General features: G+C 34.7%; 1 protein-coding gene across 5 annotated transcripts in view; it reads right to left on the bottom strand.

Moving 5' to 3' along the window:
- Positions 1 to 1705: 1705 nt before the first annotated feature.
- The window catches only part of LOC124415971 (venom metalloproteinase 3), a 97830-nt gene continuing 82901 nt past the window's right edge, over positions 1706 to 16634 (bottom strand). For 3 of the 5 annotated variants that reach the window (XM_046896766.1, XM_046896756.1, XM_046896747.1), the window contains 8 exons: positions 14595 to 14650; positions 10563 to 10689; positions 9223 to 9387; positions 8237 to 8363; positions 6939 to 7043; positions 6138 to 6289; positions 5271 to 5722; positions 1706 to 2064 (listed from right to left, as the gene is read on the bottom strand). In XM_046896766.1, the coding sequence (XP_046752722.1) occupies positions 1928 to 2064; positions 5271 to 5722; positions 6138 to 6289; positions 6939 to 7043; positions 8237 to 8363; positions 9223 to 9387; positions 10563 to 10689; positions 14595 to 14650 (1321 nt within the window). In that variant the 3' untranslated portion in view covers positions 1706 to 1927. The remainder of the gene's footprint in view (positions 2065 to 5270; positions 5723 to 6137; positions 6290 to 6938; positions 7044 to 8236; positions 8364 to 9222; positions 9388 to 10562; positions 10690 to 14594; positions 14651 to 16634) is intronic. The other 2 variants (XM_046896775.1, XM_046896783.1) reach the window with 2 other exon arrangements.

Raw genomic sequence — 16634 nt, forward strand, 5'->3', positions numbered from 1 at the left:
GTGGGAGTTCAATCTCCATTGGGGAAATAGAGATTGGATTCCTTTACTCTAGTCTCCATGACGTCGAAATCATACAAAAAACTCGACCTCGAAAATTTGTCGTTTGGTAGTTTGAGATTTCATTCAAAGCAGCGCTGTCATCGTAATGTTCCGAAATGAAGTTGGGAAGAATTGACTATATGTATATGAGGTATTCCATCCCAAGTGTGTAAACCCGTGACCCTCACCCTCTCGGATTTTTAAAATTTTTTTCATATGATCGCATTGAGCCTAAAAGACACCCTCATATTTTTTTTTATATTTTTTCTAACATCCCTTATTTGAAAAAAAAAAATAATTCAAAAAGAAAACGCCATTTTTTTTAAATCTGAAAAGATTCTTAAAAAACCGTGACAAGATATAAAAATTTTCAAGCTATCACCCGTAGTGGGCAGATTTTTTTAAATGTGTTTTACAAGCTATTAACGTTCACAAAATTTCAAAAAATTCTCGAATACCTCACCTTGAGCAGATATTGAATTATTTCGGTACTCAAAATGAATTTTATACTATCAATTATGAATTTTATATTTATTTTGAGTACCGAAATAATTCAATATCTGCTCAAGGTGAGCTATTTGAGAATTTTTTTGGAATTTTGTGAAGGTTAAAAGCTCGTAAAACACATTAAAAAAAATCTGCCCACTACGGGTGATAGCTTGAAAATTTTTATATGTTATCACGGTTTTTTGAGAATTTTTTCAGATTCTAAAATAATGGCGTTTTTTTTTTTTGAAATAAGGGATGTTTGAAAAAATCTAAAAAAAAATATGAGGGTGTCTTTTAGACTCAATGCGATCATATAAAAAAAAAATAAAAAAAATCCGAGAGGGTGAGGGTCACGGATTTACACACTTGGGATGGAATACCTCATATACATATACATTGAAACACCGATCGTGACCGAAATAAAACTGGTCCTCACATGAATGGGAATATTGTTAAGCACTCGTGCCCGTGTTAATTATGGTAGATAAGTGTTAATTATCATCATTATGTTAAGGTAAGAAATTACATTGATCGCATATCACTCAGCAAAGATATAGCATAAATATAATGCTTTTTAATTGTGTATCTTTATTTAAAAAAAAAAAATATGTAAAGGTTGAGGTTCAACATAACCTCAAAAACTTATTGTAAATTTTTGGCGAATAATAACAAGAATGCGTATATCTGTCTCTGTCTAGTCTCTCCACCACTCGTTGCATCTGCTATATCAGCGCCGCTCAGCGTCAGTCAGCATAAGCCTCATTGTGTCGTGGATTTTCGATGCCGGATCAAAAGTACGAAGATTGAACTCCTGTACTCTAGTCTCCATGGTTCGGATCGTGAGCTCGTTCCAGGATTCTCTGGCGTGGCTGTCACGTGGTTCGAGCCAGAGCCACACGTCGACCGTTAAGTTCCCTAGCGGGACGGTTATTGTTGCAGCATTGTCACGGCAACAATTGGCAACAATGACCGCACGGCTAGGGAATTCAACGTTCGGCGTGTCGCTCTGGTTTGAACCACGTGACATCCGCGCCAGCCAATCTGAAGGCGCGATTCAATCTAAACTATCACGAATCTACCCATTTCCACATTGGCATATCGCTGGTTTTCAGCAAAGAATAAATTAACCTGTATACAATATCTTCTATATGATTAAATTTGACAAGAGTTTTTTCATTATAAAAATTACATATTATACACAGAAATAAATACTATCACACTCGTAGGAGTGGTGGAAAATCTGATTCACCCTTGAGGTTGCGTGCTATAATTTAGTTTTATTCTTTTGAAACATACGAATTAAAAGTAGACATATTATTCAATAGGTTTTGTCAACATAATTTAAAACTAAAAAAGAAAAAACATGAATCCATCGTCGATGAGTGTCGAAGCTCCGCTGTTAAGTAGCACAAAGAACCTTTAGTGATGCACAGCAACGTTTTTTCACAGATTGCAAATGACACAGCCAAGTTCGCAGCCTGCTGATCAACTCTGCGCAGTCACCTCCCGAGTCTATGCATTCATCGCCGCTTGTTTCTGAAATGATTGAAATGACGTTAATTTTTTATTTATACTGAACGTTTACTAGATCGCAGCTGCGAATGAACACTCGTTAAAATCATTTCGATATATGGTGTAAGCAATAAGTTGAGTGGAGAAGAACGCCTTCACTGTCTCGTGGTGAAATGGCTGAAATAAACAGTAAAGTAAGAACAGAAGTGAAGAGTGACACAAATGTTAATATAGACTGATATTGAACGCATCGTTTATCGAGTCTTCTGTATAACGCTGATATTTTAATTTTCCCTTAATTCAGTAAAGTAGTGGAAATTATATTACACTGATAAGAGTTTGGATGAAGATTTTCTACTCGTTTAAAAATTAGTATTAAGGACATACTGGACGTACATTTTAATCAACTCTACACTCTCAACCAAAAATCAGTCTCGTCAACAATATTGAATACTTTACGATAACCTAAAAATCTGAAAAAAATCAACCACGTTGAAGATGATGAGAAAATTAAATTTGAGTAATAATACTGCCAAAAAGTTATCGATAAATTGTTTAAACAAAATATTGCGTAACAAATTTTTAGGGAATGTTTTTTTTTACTCTTGAAATCAATTCGTTGATTTTTCTGAATACACACGAATCTTTAAAGAACTTTCTCATTATTTTGAAATTTCCGTTTTCGCAAATTTCTGGAGGCTGTATTTATGAAACTATTCGTTCAATGCCCCGGATACTTTTTAATTATAGTGTACAACGTTTTTACGAAAAGGTATTAAAAATTCACCATTTTTCAAAATTTAAAATTTTCGAAAACGGGAATTTTTAAAGAATGGGAAATTTGTTACAAAAACTCATGTGTATTCGGAAAAATCAACTATTTCATTTCACAACAAAAATTGGAAAAACAACCAACGGATAATCAAGCTCCGCTGCTATTGCAGACCCCAGTGTGTAGTTTTGTAACCGATTTCGAAGTGTGAGGAATGAAGGTTGGAATTGAAAAGAGACAATCCCGTATTCGTCACATTTTTACGTATCACCGACTACTTTGCCAGTATGCTGACCCAATTTAAGTAACGATTAAATTGTTAAATACGCAATCGCATCGATACTCACAAATTCATCACGAATTCAGGCTTTTTTGTTGTAAATGTTAACCTTGCGGTGAAATAACTAAAAATATTGTACAAAGCCACGTATTTTGAATGACGAAATTACCCCCTTTTGCGATCGTTTCGGGTTGAGTTGGAGAATCATGATTTGAAAGAGGCTTTTACTCATTTGTTTTGAACTGGTGGCCCGGCCAAAATTGGCCCTAATCTATTTTAATTTTTTCAATGACACATTTTTCAACCCAATATCTTCGTTTGAATTTTGTTACTCGTGGGTTTTTGGGGTCGCTGATCATGAATCTGAAGTCAGATTTTAATAATTTATAAAACCAAGATGGCGAATCTAATATGGCGGAAATCGAAAGAATCAAAATTGGATGACTGGTCGAAATTTGTTACGTGGGGGTTTTTAGGGTTATACGAAGTAACCAAGATCATTTGAAATTGTAAATGAACTGTGATAAGGCTAGGGCATGGAAATCGTTGAGGTAAGACGCTGAGTATCCCGCTGTGAACGAAAGGGTGAAGGACCACCCTAATGTATACTTTCATGCAAGCTTAGTTGCTTACATTTTTATAATAAGCCGATTGACCTATCAGAAACGCTCATCCAGCTATCATTAAGTAAAGTTGATGATTATCGATGACATTATGTTTTTGGAAAATTGAAATTACGTTCTTAATTTTTTACTATTGGCTGACTCCCGAAATTGCATTTTCAAAACTTCCTATAAACTGATTTTGTTAGAAATGAAATTTCAATTCCCTGGCCCCGTATAACTGAAAACGGCACTGATTTTACATCATTATGTGTCGTATTATTTATTAAAGATCTTTTATTTCTGAAATGAGCAAAGAATTGTTATTCGAGTTCAAAGTCGTTGTTATATACATGTAGATGTTGTGTTATAGCATGGAGAAAAGTTGAATTTGTCAGAATTTAGCCAAAAGTGGCTGACACAGAGAATGTTACAGGTGAGAATCGTTGGACCTGTTGGAAGAATTTGGGTAGATAATAAATTTGGAAAAACACAATGAGGATGAATGCCGCCTGAATTGGAAGTTCGGAAAAGAGAAAAAAAAACGTGAAAAAAATTTCCAGCAATGTTGTTTGTACCAATGACATTGAACACCACTGAAGCCACACCCCTATTAGGTGATACAAATGACTCTGCAAATTGAAATAACAGAAGCTATGATATCAAGAATTCGAGAAAATGTCTAAAAATGAGAATTATAATAATGATTAAACTCTGAGATTTTTAGTACCATTCTGAAATTGTTTGGGCTCATTTTTCTCTTCGCTGCACAGGTTCTCACAGATTGGGAAATATACCCACCGTCGTGGAATGTCGTCAATTTCAAAAATGAAATATTGAAAATATTTTTTGATAAGAGTATCTTACCAAAATTCAACTACTGAATATTTCAAACTGTATGTTTTTTTCAATGACATGGTTATAACGTGCTCATGTAATTATTGACAAAAATCTGTGTACCATACTTAAACAAATCTATTTTCAGTTACTCTGAATATGACTATTTGTGAATTCTTGTAGATGATCTATGGAGATCTTATTTATGAACAAAACAATTCCAAACATTAGAACCGGATAAAAGATGCTAAATTATAAGTATTTTGTACGTTCGCATAATAAAACCTTGTCTCAATTTTTTTATATCCAAGCTTCTGTTATTCGAGTTCACTCAGAATCATTTCTATTACACGGTGGAGATGTTGTTTCATTCTTGTCAAATATCATTGGCGAGAATGACATTGCTCGAGACTATTTCTTTTCTATTCTTAACTTCTGATACAGACGGTACAGCCCATTCATCCGTGAGTGAGAGTACAGATACTTAGATTGGTTCTGCCACGTTCTATATATATATATATCCCTAGAAATGCGGCCGGCAGTGAAAACGGTGCTCATCCAACACCGTGGATCGTAGAATTTCTAGGGATATCGAACGCGTCAGAATCAATCTAAGTTACTGTATATAGAAATAAAATAGGTAAAGTTGCAGTAACAGATATGGCCATGCTTAGGTGCAGTAATGTGTTTTGATTATTTCCTTTTGAATGATTATTTTCTGTAATCCATTAAATCTTACCACGACTATTAATTAGCTGGCCATTAAATGCTCCAATGTTGCCGAATGTTGTCGACGGAAATGAATTCTTATACTCAAAGGGTGTAAAATTAGGATAATTCAGATCATTTTGGCTATTGTAATTCTTTGCTACTGCCGGTATTACTGTTGTTTTTGTTGCTGTGAATAAACTGATAGGTGAATAAGTTGAGTAACCGTACGTTTTTCTCGGTAACTCAACATCTGTCAATAAATTCTCTGCGATTTTGTGTGTGAACTTAGAGAATACTCCAGGCGTTGCTTGCGTTTCTGGTGCTCTGAGTCTCGTCGTTGTCGTTGTTGTTGGTGATGTGAATAAATAAGAATATTTAAACGGATCGTTAGTACTCGTGAATGTATAGATATTCTGTAATTCTGGTGAGAAATTATATTTTTGTGGCAAACTGCTGCGTGTCGTTGAATCCCACGGGTACCTGTTTGGCATATAACATTGCAGTATATTATATGAATTTCAGCTCGATAAGCATCTATTCTATGCAAAATAATATATAGAAGATGTTCGCGACAGCGCATGCGCGCAGTACAGCAAAGACATTTTCAGCACTCCGCGCATGCGCATTCGCACACTCAGTCGACCATCATAGAAACGGGTACTTTGTCTACGGAAAATAGACACGGAAAAACGCATCACATGCTTCGAAAATCGAACTATCCAAGCAGGTGATGCAATCAAAAGATGATGAATTTATAGTTTCAGGATTCGCTTTATCGGGTTTATTATCCCTCAGATTTCTGTGACCACGATGTTTACCGGGTTGAAATTTATTTTCAACTATCATGAGATTTACTATACTAAAGATTAATTATTATTAATTGCCTGAAGTTTACCTGTTTTCTGTAGTGTTATAGTTGGAGTATATTGTACGGCTCTGGGGCTCCGTATTGTAGATATTTTCTCGGCGAACATACGTCGGTATATTTTGCGTGTAATCAGGAATTATATTTTCATTTTCTGCTACACATCTTCCATTCAAACAATACTGCGGACAAAAAACAAAATGCGCTACTATGCAGTTTTATAATGCAAAGCGGGCTCACTGAAATTTATTAAATAACAAGGGATAAAATTAACCACCTGAACTTTTTATTAAATATATGAAATATTCGGAAATCATTTACTCGAGTAATTGCACAGCTTATAACGCGAAACGTTCGAATTTATGATTACTTTTTCTCGAGAAAGCTAGATAATAGTTTAACATAATTGTTCATATGAAAACTAAATATTTTATTCAGATTATAGGCATTATTTTCTTACGGGGCCCACTTTGCCCCACCCTCACCTACATATTGAAACATTTTCGTAGTTCCGTCTTCGTGGAAATTGAGGAAATATTCCAAGAGTTTTACTTTTGGTTTCGATTATTGACAGGTCCAATTAGTTTCGGATAATGAAATAATTTTTCTTCTATTTTTAAATTCACAAGGCTTTTGTAAAAGCATGTGTGTTTCATAATGGAAAATTGATTTTCGTTTTTCATGTAGATTATATATTACAAGACAAGTTTTGTGGAGTAAATTAAATCCTTTTCAATACCAAATTCGATTTACTGCAATTGTCAACCAAATTGCATCGAATTTATTCTCCCAACTCCATTAGTTGATTGAAAATTTGAGTGCAAGTCTTACCTGCCCATCGCCACAAGGCGATCCTTCAGCCGCTGGTCGATAGGCAACGCAATAACCGGAACCAGCATCGAAACAGAACAATTGTGCACATACCCGATCATCTTTCTGCAATCATATATATTACAGTGTTTAAATTCCACCCCAAAATCGGAAAGAGGCAAGTAACGCAATATATTTGTGTCAAAGTTACAAATCACGAATGCTTCGTACAATTCCAGTATGATTGGATTCTATCATGGGAATGCAAAAAAGTCATTTAATTTCAACTGATATTTGAGGTGGAAATATAATATTTAAATTAATTCTCACAATGTCTCTGCGGCCATTTTTCTTGTAACTTTTTAAAGTTGATTAATAGTACGTCGCAAAAATAAAATCTCATAATAATTATTATTTGTTATATTAGTCGAATTTATGGCGATGAAAAATTTGATTTTATCAAGACAAAACGAAAAATGTTAGAATTTCACTTCCATCCTGGCCCTACAGTCATCAATATTCTACATCGAAATTGGGTGAATTACCTATAAAATTAAATCATAAGTTTTAAAGGTAACTTGAATAGTTTGTAAAGAAAATTTTTGGAATAAAATTTTTCAACGGTTGTCTTCGTAGCTTTTGAAGCAAGGACTTTTGTACACTGTTCACAAAAATTGAAGGTCCGTCTGTGTTCACTTGAAAAAGCGTGTAATTTTGAAGATGATTAATTTTGCGAAGAATGTATGTAAACAATTCTTCGTAAGATCATTTTGAAGCTTAAAGTATGCTTCAAGATATTCATCACACTTCTGGTCTACATCAGTTTTTTTCAAAGTTATTTCTTCACACCTAAAACGATTTGTGTTGAAGTTTGTGAAAATTAAGTTGGACTTCTAAAAGTTGCACGGGGAAAACTTATTTTTCTTCCATTTGTAAGATGACCAATCTGAAATATAAACTGGCCTGTTCAAAATCCTTTTTTAAATTTGTTATCGTTTACTGAACGAAAAAATGTTCGAAAAACTATGACGAAATTTGACAAAGTTACAGTAGAAGAAGAAAAAAACGAAGAAATCATCGTAGAAGAGTTTTAGCATGCTGCAGTTCAATCTGAAAAAATGAACATGTTCTTTCCAGCAGTTTTTTCATGCTTTTTTTGCAAAGATTCAAAACTCTACATTTATCACGTGTAAAAATGAATGATTCGTCAATTTTTGCAAACAGTGTATGTATGAGAGAAAGAAAAAAATAAGAAACGGTTGGGATTATATGATGGCCAATTGGCCATGGGCGTGAAATATTCTTTGTATTTCACTCACGAAGCATGCACTCGTGCCGCGATCCTTTCGACATTGCGCATCAAGTGACAGCAGCTTTCCTGGTAGAACTCTTGGCAGTGCTTCGTCCTCGTGTGGTGCGTTGAAAAGACACGTAGCTGTATCCCCACTGGAAATTAATTTCATCGATTTTTATTTAATTGAATTCACGTTTTCTTAAAATCAACATTCGGTGTGTTCTAACCTGATGGCAAAATAGTTAGGCTAAGGTCCGATGGACAAGTTAGACACGTATGTGTATGAGTTGTCCTCTCTAAAGAACCAACCTTCTATGGCCGACGCTAACCGGCTTCGGTACATAATGAGACGCGTAATGTGAAAAAATGTAAAAGCCTATGATTCATTAATAAATATTATTCGTTGTAATATCGTATAAACTCATGTGGGATTTTATTTGGGCCAGCCGGACGAGTAACCTCTTAAATATACCACAGATGCATCGAACTAATTGAATTAACAGTATTTTATTTCTTCAAAACTCACCAGTCTATGAACAAAAAGCTATTCAACCATGGTTATTGTAATGCAACCATAAAACGACTGGAAAACACGAATAACTATACGAGTTTGGGAATTTTAAGAACAGGTTTATGACTTAGTTGAAACATTTTTTCGCACTTCATAGCCGTAAAGAATTCTTCGTCCCTTCAAAATGAAGATAAAATAGAATATGAAGAAATAGTTTGAAAAATCTGACTTGTGTATTTGTAAGTTTTTTTTCTATCTACGTCACAATAAAGTACTCATCCAATATATGTAACACTCTTTTAAAATTATTAAATTATACATTTGTCAAAGTATTTTTATGGGAGCTCAATTATTTTTCGATGAAGAATCCGAGTTCTTCTTCAAAAGCACTCTAAGAAACTTGAAAACAAAAGGTATAATACTATCACTCAAAAAATATTTATAATTCCGTCTCGTTGGTGATGAATTCGATGCAGGTCATTGAAGCTGCCGGGACTCACTTTAAAAAATGGTGAAACGACGAGACGCTGCAGTGGGACCATTTGAAACCCTTTTCCGTGTGTCTGAGATCACTCATTATGTAGCCGTCTTCCCAACGACATTTTTCGGCGCCAGGACCACCAAGGTAACTTGGCGGTGGAGAACCGTCATGGACCGCACCAAGCCTGATAGGAAGATTTAGAATGAACTCAATGATGAACAAACATTCACAAATGATCAGCGTTGCTGGCAACTGAATTTTCGTATTTACCTCTTCTAATCGACCCAGATTATTTACGATTAAAAAAAAGAAAAGGCACCAAGTAAATTTCGGGCGTTTTTACATAAGCTTTGAATGAACCTAATAGTAATAATGGTACAACGTTTTTGAAATTAAAATTGATAAAAGAAAAAGAAATATCCGGTTAAGATGGCGTGAAATATCTCATATACACTTACAAGTAGAATTCAGAGTGGGCTCGATCACAATCTACCTTTATGTAACGCAAGTATGTTTTACGCGGTTTTCCATGTGTGTTTTCCGTACACAAAATATCTGTTTCTATGACGGTAGAGTGAGTGCGCGAATGTGCATGCGCGGATTACTGACAAGACTACTTTTCAAGTCCTAGGAGTTGAATTGAAAGTAGTCTTTTCTGTACTGCGCGCATGCGCTGTCGCGAACAAATCTGACATTACGCAACCCTAACCTCAATTTGGTGCTTCGTGAAAAAACGTGTAACATACTCTGTTATATAAATAATCGTATACAACAAGGAGGCAACGCAACGGTCTATTCGTCTGGCAGATTTGCAATATTTGTCCTCGGCTCACCTACGACTCGTATTGCAAACTTACGCTTGGCTCGAAAAGATCGAGTTTGCCTCCTTGTTACACAATATACTATTTTACAAAAAAAAAAAGGTCGGAGTTATTCAAAATTCTGGTTTGAAATGTTTACTTCCGGTTTTGTACAAGAAACAAAAAATTCAAATTTCGAATCTGATTTCATAATTTGAAAAAACAGTTGTATAAACCACCATGTTTGATATTTTACTGTTAATTTACTCGATTCGAAAAACTGCTTCCAAAAAATTCGTACTCCAATTATGTCAATTCTTCAGAAGCCCATAACTTGACAACTTAACCCAATAGAAAAAAAAAAAAAAAAAAAATGGATCTTCACGTTCATACCTTCGAAAAGTCCAATTAGACCGAATATGAACGAATTTCAGAACCCCACATTTTTTCACGTGAAATGCCCCATTTTATATGTTTGATCTAAAATTGTCTGAGAGATCCGAACACCTTAGCCAAAGCTGTTTTTTTCACAACGAAGATGATCTAGAAGTAAACTTACAAATGTCCAACTTCGTGGGCTGCGACGATAATCCCGCTGAAGCCTCCAGTATCCTCGATAATCGCGACGGAGTTGACTTTTTCAAGACGTTTGTTAACGACGCAGGCTCCACCAACATAAGCGAAACCTAAACGGGAAGGAGAAATTGAATCAGTCCTACTGAATTATGAATGTCATTTTGCGTTGAGATTCGTGTGTTTTTTTTATCGCTTGTTATTTCGTTGTTGTTTTTAGGGTTTTTGGCGTTATTATAAGCTTTCTTGTCATGATATGTTGAATTAATACCAGAGCAATGAGATTTGTTAATTGCTTTATCTGCTGTCCCAAACGTTGTCACCTGAGATCCGAAAGAAAGAGTTGCACGAAACACACAGTAGTATATTGTATTACAAGCGCGGATAGCGACACGAGGAGAGTTTGATTTGAGAAGCAACGAAAGTGCCGCTCAGCGCGTGAAATTCCGGTTAGGTTAGGTTAGCTAACTTACAAAGACACAGTGCGTAAAACTGAGTTATTCCAAAGTGCGCGTGCGCCAACTTTGCTATACCGCACTGTGTGGAAATGGGGCACTTTATGCACGCTCCACGTGCTTCGAAAATCAAACTCCCGAGCAAGTATTGGAAAAAATATCTTTAAAAATTCAACAGCGTCTATTTCTCGTATGAACTTGTCACAAGAATGTGAGTTACGATGCTACTAATTAGTGTTCATACAAATATTTCTGATGTTCAAAGTAAGTGAGGTATGTTTTCGTTAATTAATCTCGGCTTTCTCGTTTGGGCCAGATATTTATCCTTGTTAATTGTTTTTAATCTACTAAATGAGAAGGTTTATTCGTTATAATAGTGTAAGATTATTTTGAGCAGAATTAGTCGCCCGAATACATTTATAATATAAAAGTATTCCCCGTATTATATACTATTATACAAAAGTAAAGTTTTTATTTTGTTCGTTGAAGCAGGCCTCTTTGCAAGCGACATGCATCTGGTTTCAGTTTTTTATTGTAAGAAGGTATATGCGTGTATGATGAAAATTTTGAGAAACAGGTTTGACTGTGAATCAAGTACCTTTGCAACAATAATTTAAGTTCGAAGGAATATGTCGAGAGCATGGGTCAGTTAATTTGTACAAATACTTGAATAATATGGCAATTATTTACTTTTTCAACTCGATTCAACAATTTCTTTGTTAATAACAAATATTATGGACTAATTTTTTCACTGAAGTTAAGCTGCTTGATTTTGGTGAAGTAACGCAAAAGATCGACGTTCAAAATCAATTAATTATATTTATGGAATGAAAGTTGATTTTCAAAATCGATGAATTATTATCACGTTGTAATAGTAATAACAAACTATCTATAGTTACAAATATTGATGGTTCACCAACAGTCGAAAAGAACTATCGATATTATCGATAAACTATCGGTAATTTTTGCGGGGAAAGAATTCGATCACAAAATATTCAAAAATTCGTGGAGTAAGAAAATAAAACTTTTACATCGAATAAACACTTCGGTACAGCAATATCACTTAAAAGTTCAGGGACACCCTGTACACCAGGGTGGGGTGAAAAAAAATGACTCTCCAAAATAGTTTTCCCTATACGCTGAAAAGTTGAATTACGAAATCCTGGAACAATTAAAATGAACTAGTTCAGAAGTGGAAAAAAATCACTTTACTTCTTGTTAGTCGTTGAACTCAAAGTCAATTTTCACAGATTTCGACATAAATTCTTGAAAAAGATATATGATTTTAAAAATCGACTGATTTACAGGTAAACCTCATCAAACGCTGAAGTCGAATTTCCTTCTACGTTTTAGTATCTTCAATTGAATTCTTTATATCATTTGAATTTTTTTATGGGACCCTTTTCTTTCCTACATTAAATGAACAAACGAACGAAACGAAAGGAGCCATGTAAGATCGAAATTTGAACCCTTTCCGTTCGTTTGTTTATTTAATATCGGAAGAAAAAGGGTGAGTTTGCTCGGTCGGTAAAAGTAGGAGTACTACATGACCTTAAGATTTCATGACACAACTTTTCGGTGTACCGGGAAGACTGATTTCAAAATTCTGTTTTTTATGCTCCGCCCTATTGTACGAATAAAGTGATCGAATAACTATTTGCTTTGTCTGAAAGACTTCTTTCAAGATTAATTCTTTCCCCTCTCACTCATGATCTGAAATTTTGTTCATATTCTCTAATATTATACAAAAATTAAAATAATACATAAAAGATATTCAAAATATCAAAAATTCAATCATATAAATAAAATCTAGCGATAACGATTGCTATTCGAATTGATATTGTAAAAAATTGCCTTATTACCAATTATTTCCGAAACTTTATTCGATAGAAATATCTAGAAAATCATCGAATTTTAGAAAATCAGACGGAACGTTGCACTAGAAATGGCGCAATCATAGATTTATATGTGAATTTAGTTCAGAACTTTTCAGCAAAATGTAACGACCGATAAATATCGAGTGACCCATGATCTCAATATAATACAACTTTTAAAAATTCTGTATAATTTTTAACATTCTTTCCATAGTTAATTTCATACGCTTTCCAACGGTCAGTACTGACAATTGTTAGTACGCATTTACGATTTTTTTTTCTAATGTATACCTCGTATTTTGAGTTCAGTATTCTTCATTTCGAGTTTAGATATAGAGGACGTTCAGTCTCAAAACTTACCAAGCACGGTCCTTATCAGAAACGCGTCCAAAGATGAGAGACATTTATTAAAACCAGTATAGAGATATAGAGTACATAGAATATAAGTGCAGATAGAATAAGTGAGATGTGAATATTTTATAACGTGTTAAAAACGATTGTTTTAACGGTTCAGTCACTACCGATTTTTTTTTCGCGTTTAGAGCAGGCAGTCGATTGATTTTTAATCTCCGTTCTAGATTTTTTGGCGGTCACAATAGCCCCATTAAGATATGTAAAAATTCATGGTCACTGAAACATAATATCAAGGTACGAGTAAGTCAGTGATTTATCACAAAGAATTTGGCACATCGCTGTACGGATCAAACTTTTTCGGGAATCGCTTCATTCGAAAAATTATCGATATTTTTGCTTCGCCGGAGGAAATTTAAAAATACCGTTTCTCAATTTTTATGGAATAGATAATGTCTTTTTATTTTTTCAATCTACGAGGATATTTCTGCAGAGAAAGTTTTTGCAAAATATTCCTTCGTTGAAACGATTAAATGGACGAATTTTCCGAACAAAACGATTTTAAGAAAAGTTTAACCAGACTAATGGTGCTCCAAAGTCTCTGAGACACGTGACCAATTTTCTTTTAAAATTGATGTATACATTTATTAAGAACTCGTTGATTTTGTCGTAAAAATCTGATATGTATTATATAAATATCTGATACATATCTGATATGTTATTACACCGAAACCGTCGACATCAAGATCATGAATTTTTACAAATCACAAAGACCGAAAAAAGAAATGATAATACGGCCATTCGATCAAACATTTTTGTGAGTGTAATTCTGAAAGTTTGAGTTGCCGTCATTTTTTCCGAAACAGACTTAAAACTTGCGAATTTATTTCCTATTCCCGTCTTCTTCGCGACAACTTTGACAAGGTGGTGCTGAAAGGCAGGCGCATTTTTGCAAATCGTAATGTTTTCGATTTTATGACATTGATTCATGGCGAAGAATCGAGGAAGCAGTTGTAGAAAATGCGAGAAAATATCATCTGCATTGTTTATAATATAATTGGCAATATTATGGAAAAGGTGAAAGATTGATTAAACAGAAATTACACTTGCAGTAGCGTGTATTAAACAGAAACATAACATAGAGGACGAGTAAAGAAAAGGTCAGAAATCAGTTAAAATTTATTCGTTGAGAGTAAGAAAATTGCACAACGCTTAAGTTATAAGAAAAAAAAGGATGACTTGAACGGAGATAAAGTATAAAAGGAAAAACACGTGTACGGAGATAAATAAATGAATAAAAATTTGCAATCGACGTTTGATTTTTATTGAGAAACGTACCTGCAGTTCCTCTATTGCACACGTCATTCGCGTATTGCCGCCTGCACATATCTAATCTGCAACGCAACAACAAAAATGATCTTTATCCTGTAAATTAATTATAGTGACTATAATTCTCTTCCCAAAGTCACGAGACAATTTAATTATAACAGTAATAATAACAGTCATAAAAATATTAGTAGTAATTAACAGTATAATTATTCCAAGTGCAAATATTTCAATAATGAAAAAATTTCGTCAATCTCGGCAGCCCGCCTAGAGTCTGAGGAATGAGAAGAATGAAAAAAATGTATTAATTTAGCCAATAATCGTACCTGGTGAATAAAATGTTACGCATAGAGCTGACCAATGCATTGGAAGTAAAAACATTATTTAAACTCATCGGTGTCTGCGTGTTAATCGATTTTATAACCGTCACTGCAAAATTGCCCTTCAATTACGTTTCGATGAAATCTTATAATAATACCCATCTGTGGAACCCGATCATCGACAAATTTCACAAAACTCTTATTCCAAGTCGCAACTATCCAGAATTAGTGAAAATACAAGAATAGTACTTTTCGTGGCATGCGCGTAAACTGAGTGTTTTCCAGCGAGATACTAGTGATATGAGAAAATAAAAGAATCGATTAATTATGCTTATTTCTCCGATTCTGAAAATATTTCTAAACCAAATGAGCTAATTCAAAACTTTTCTTGGCCTTTTAGTAATAGTGTACTAACTATTGGTAGCGTTAGTACTATTATTCAGTGTAATGCTGTTGGCAGAAAATAAATGGTATTTTAAAGTTTACCATTACCCTTGCCACGTTACAAGATAATAAAAATAGCAAACGATTTTCTTTTATGATATGTGAACGGCAGCCGTGATTTATAAGAATATTTCAGCTCAATGCAAAAAACAAACTAGATATAACATTACATTTTTATAGAAAGTTATTCTTAAATGACTCACAATGTTATAGTTGATCGTTTCGTATAGAATAAGACTCGATTCGATAATAATCGACTCTTTGAAAAGTCGAATAACAATCGATTAATCTAACGCCCCAAAGATCGATTCTTCAACATCGTCAAATAATTTCGCATCACTAGCAAGACCGATGATTTCACCAGGCAGCCGTAGGCCGGAGGCGGATCGTGCCGAAAACATCGATCGAACCGAAAAACAGTTTACGAGCGCATGCAGAGGCATGAAATAGTACTTTATGTGGCATGCCCCTAAAGTAGATGTTTTTAGGGCAAGGATAATGATTTCAGTACGAGCTAAAGGCGAGTCGAAAACGATTACTGGTATCACATCGCCGAACTGACACGTCATCATGACCTCAATCATCTCGTGTCGTATTTATCGACGCTTTCACGTCTGTGCCGTAAAAATCTTGTATGGGACGCTTCCGTAGAGTGTTTTTGGTTCGAATAATGTCACTAATGATTGAAATCATTACCTATTACCCTTGTGTTATGTCTCAGTGGGTAATCGCGGCTCCGCCCTTTCTGCGCATCGAGTTACCGGCTGGAACGTAACTCAAGAGTATAACGAAAACATTCACCTTACCGGCATGCCGCGTGAAGTTCTATTTTACGGCATGGGCGCGAAAAATATTAACCCTCCGTCAGACACCCCTCGAAAACTCCCTAGGTCAGGCGCGGTGTGCTTGAGAGGCTCATTTTCGAAAATCATCTGTAAAATCTATTCTAAACTATCTGAAGTCGAAATCAAAGTTATGCACCTTCGTAGGGATGTATTTAGAGGAAATATATAAAGAAATAGTGAAAAAGAAAACATTTATTATTTATGTTTGAAGGCAATGCTTGAAAACACGCCCGATCAGTTCTAGTTTAAAAACTGTCACTTGCTTCTGCAAACTTGCCTAAGATAATATATTACACATTTATAAAATAAGCAAAGTAAACTATTGTTATTGAAAAAAAGTGATTGTACAAAAGTTTTCATCATTCAAACCCAATCGAGATCAGGCGTAGTGTGCCTAATAGGCGCCAGCAAAGGGTCTAGGCGTTCTCTGTAGGCGCGGGAAG

The sequence above is a fragment of the Diprion similis genome, chromosome 1, assembly GCF_021155765.1.
Source record: "Diprion similis isolate iyDipSimi1 chromosome 1, iyDipSimi1.1, whole genome shotgun sequence".
NCBI classification, from domain to species: Eukaryota; Metazoa; Arthropoda; class Insecta; order Hymenoptera; family Diprionidae; genus Diprion; species Diprion similis.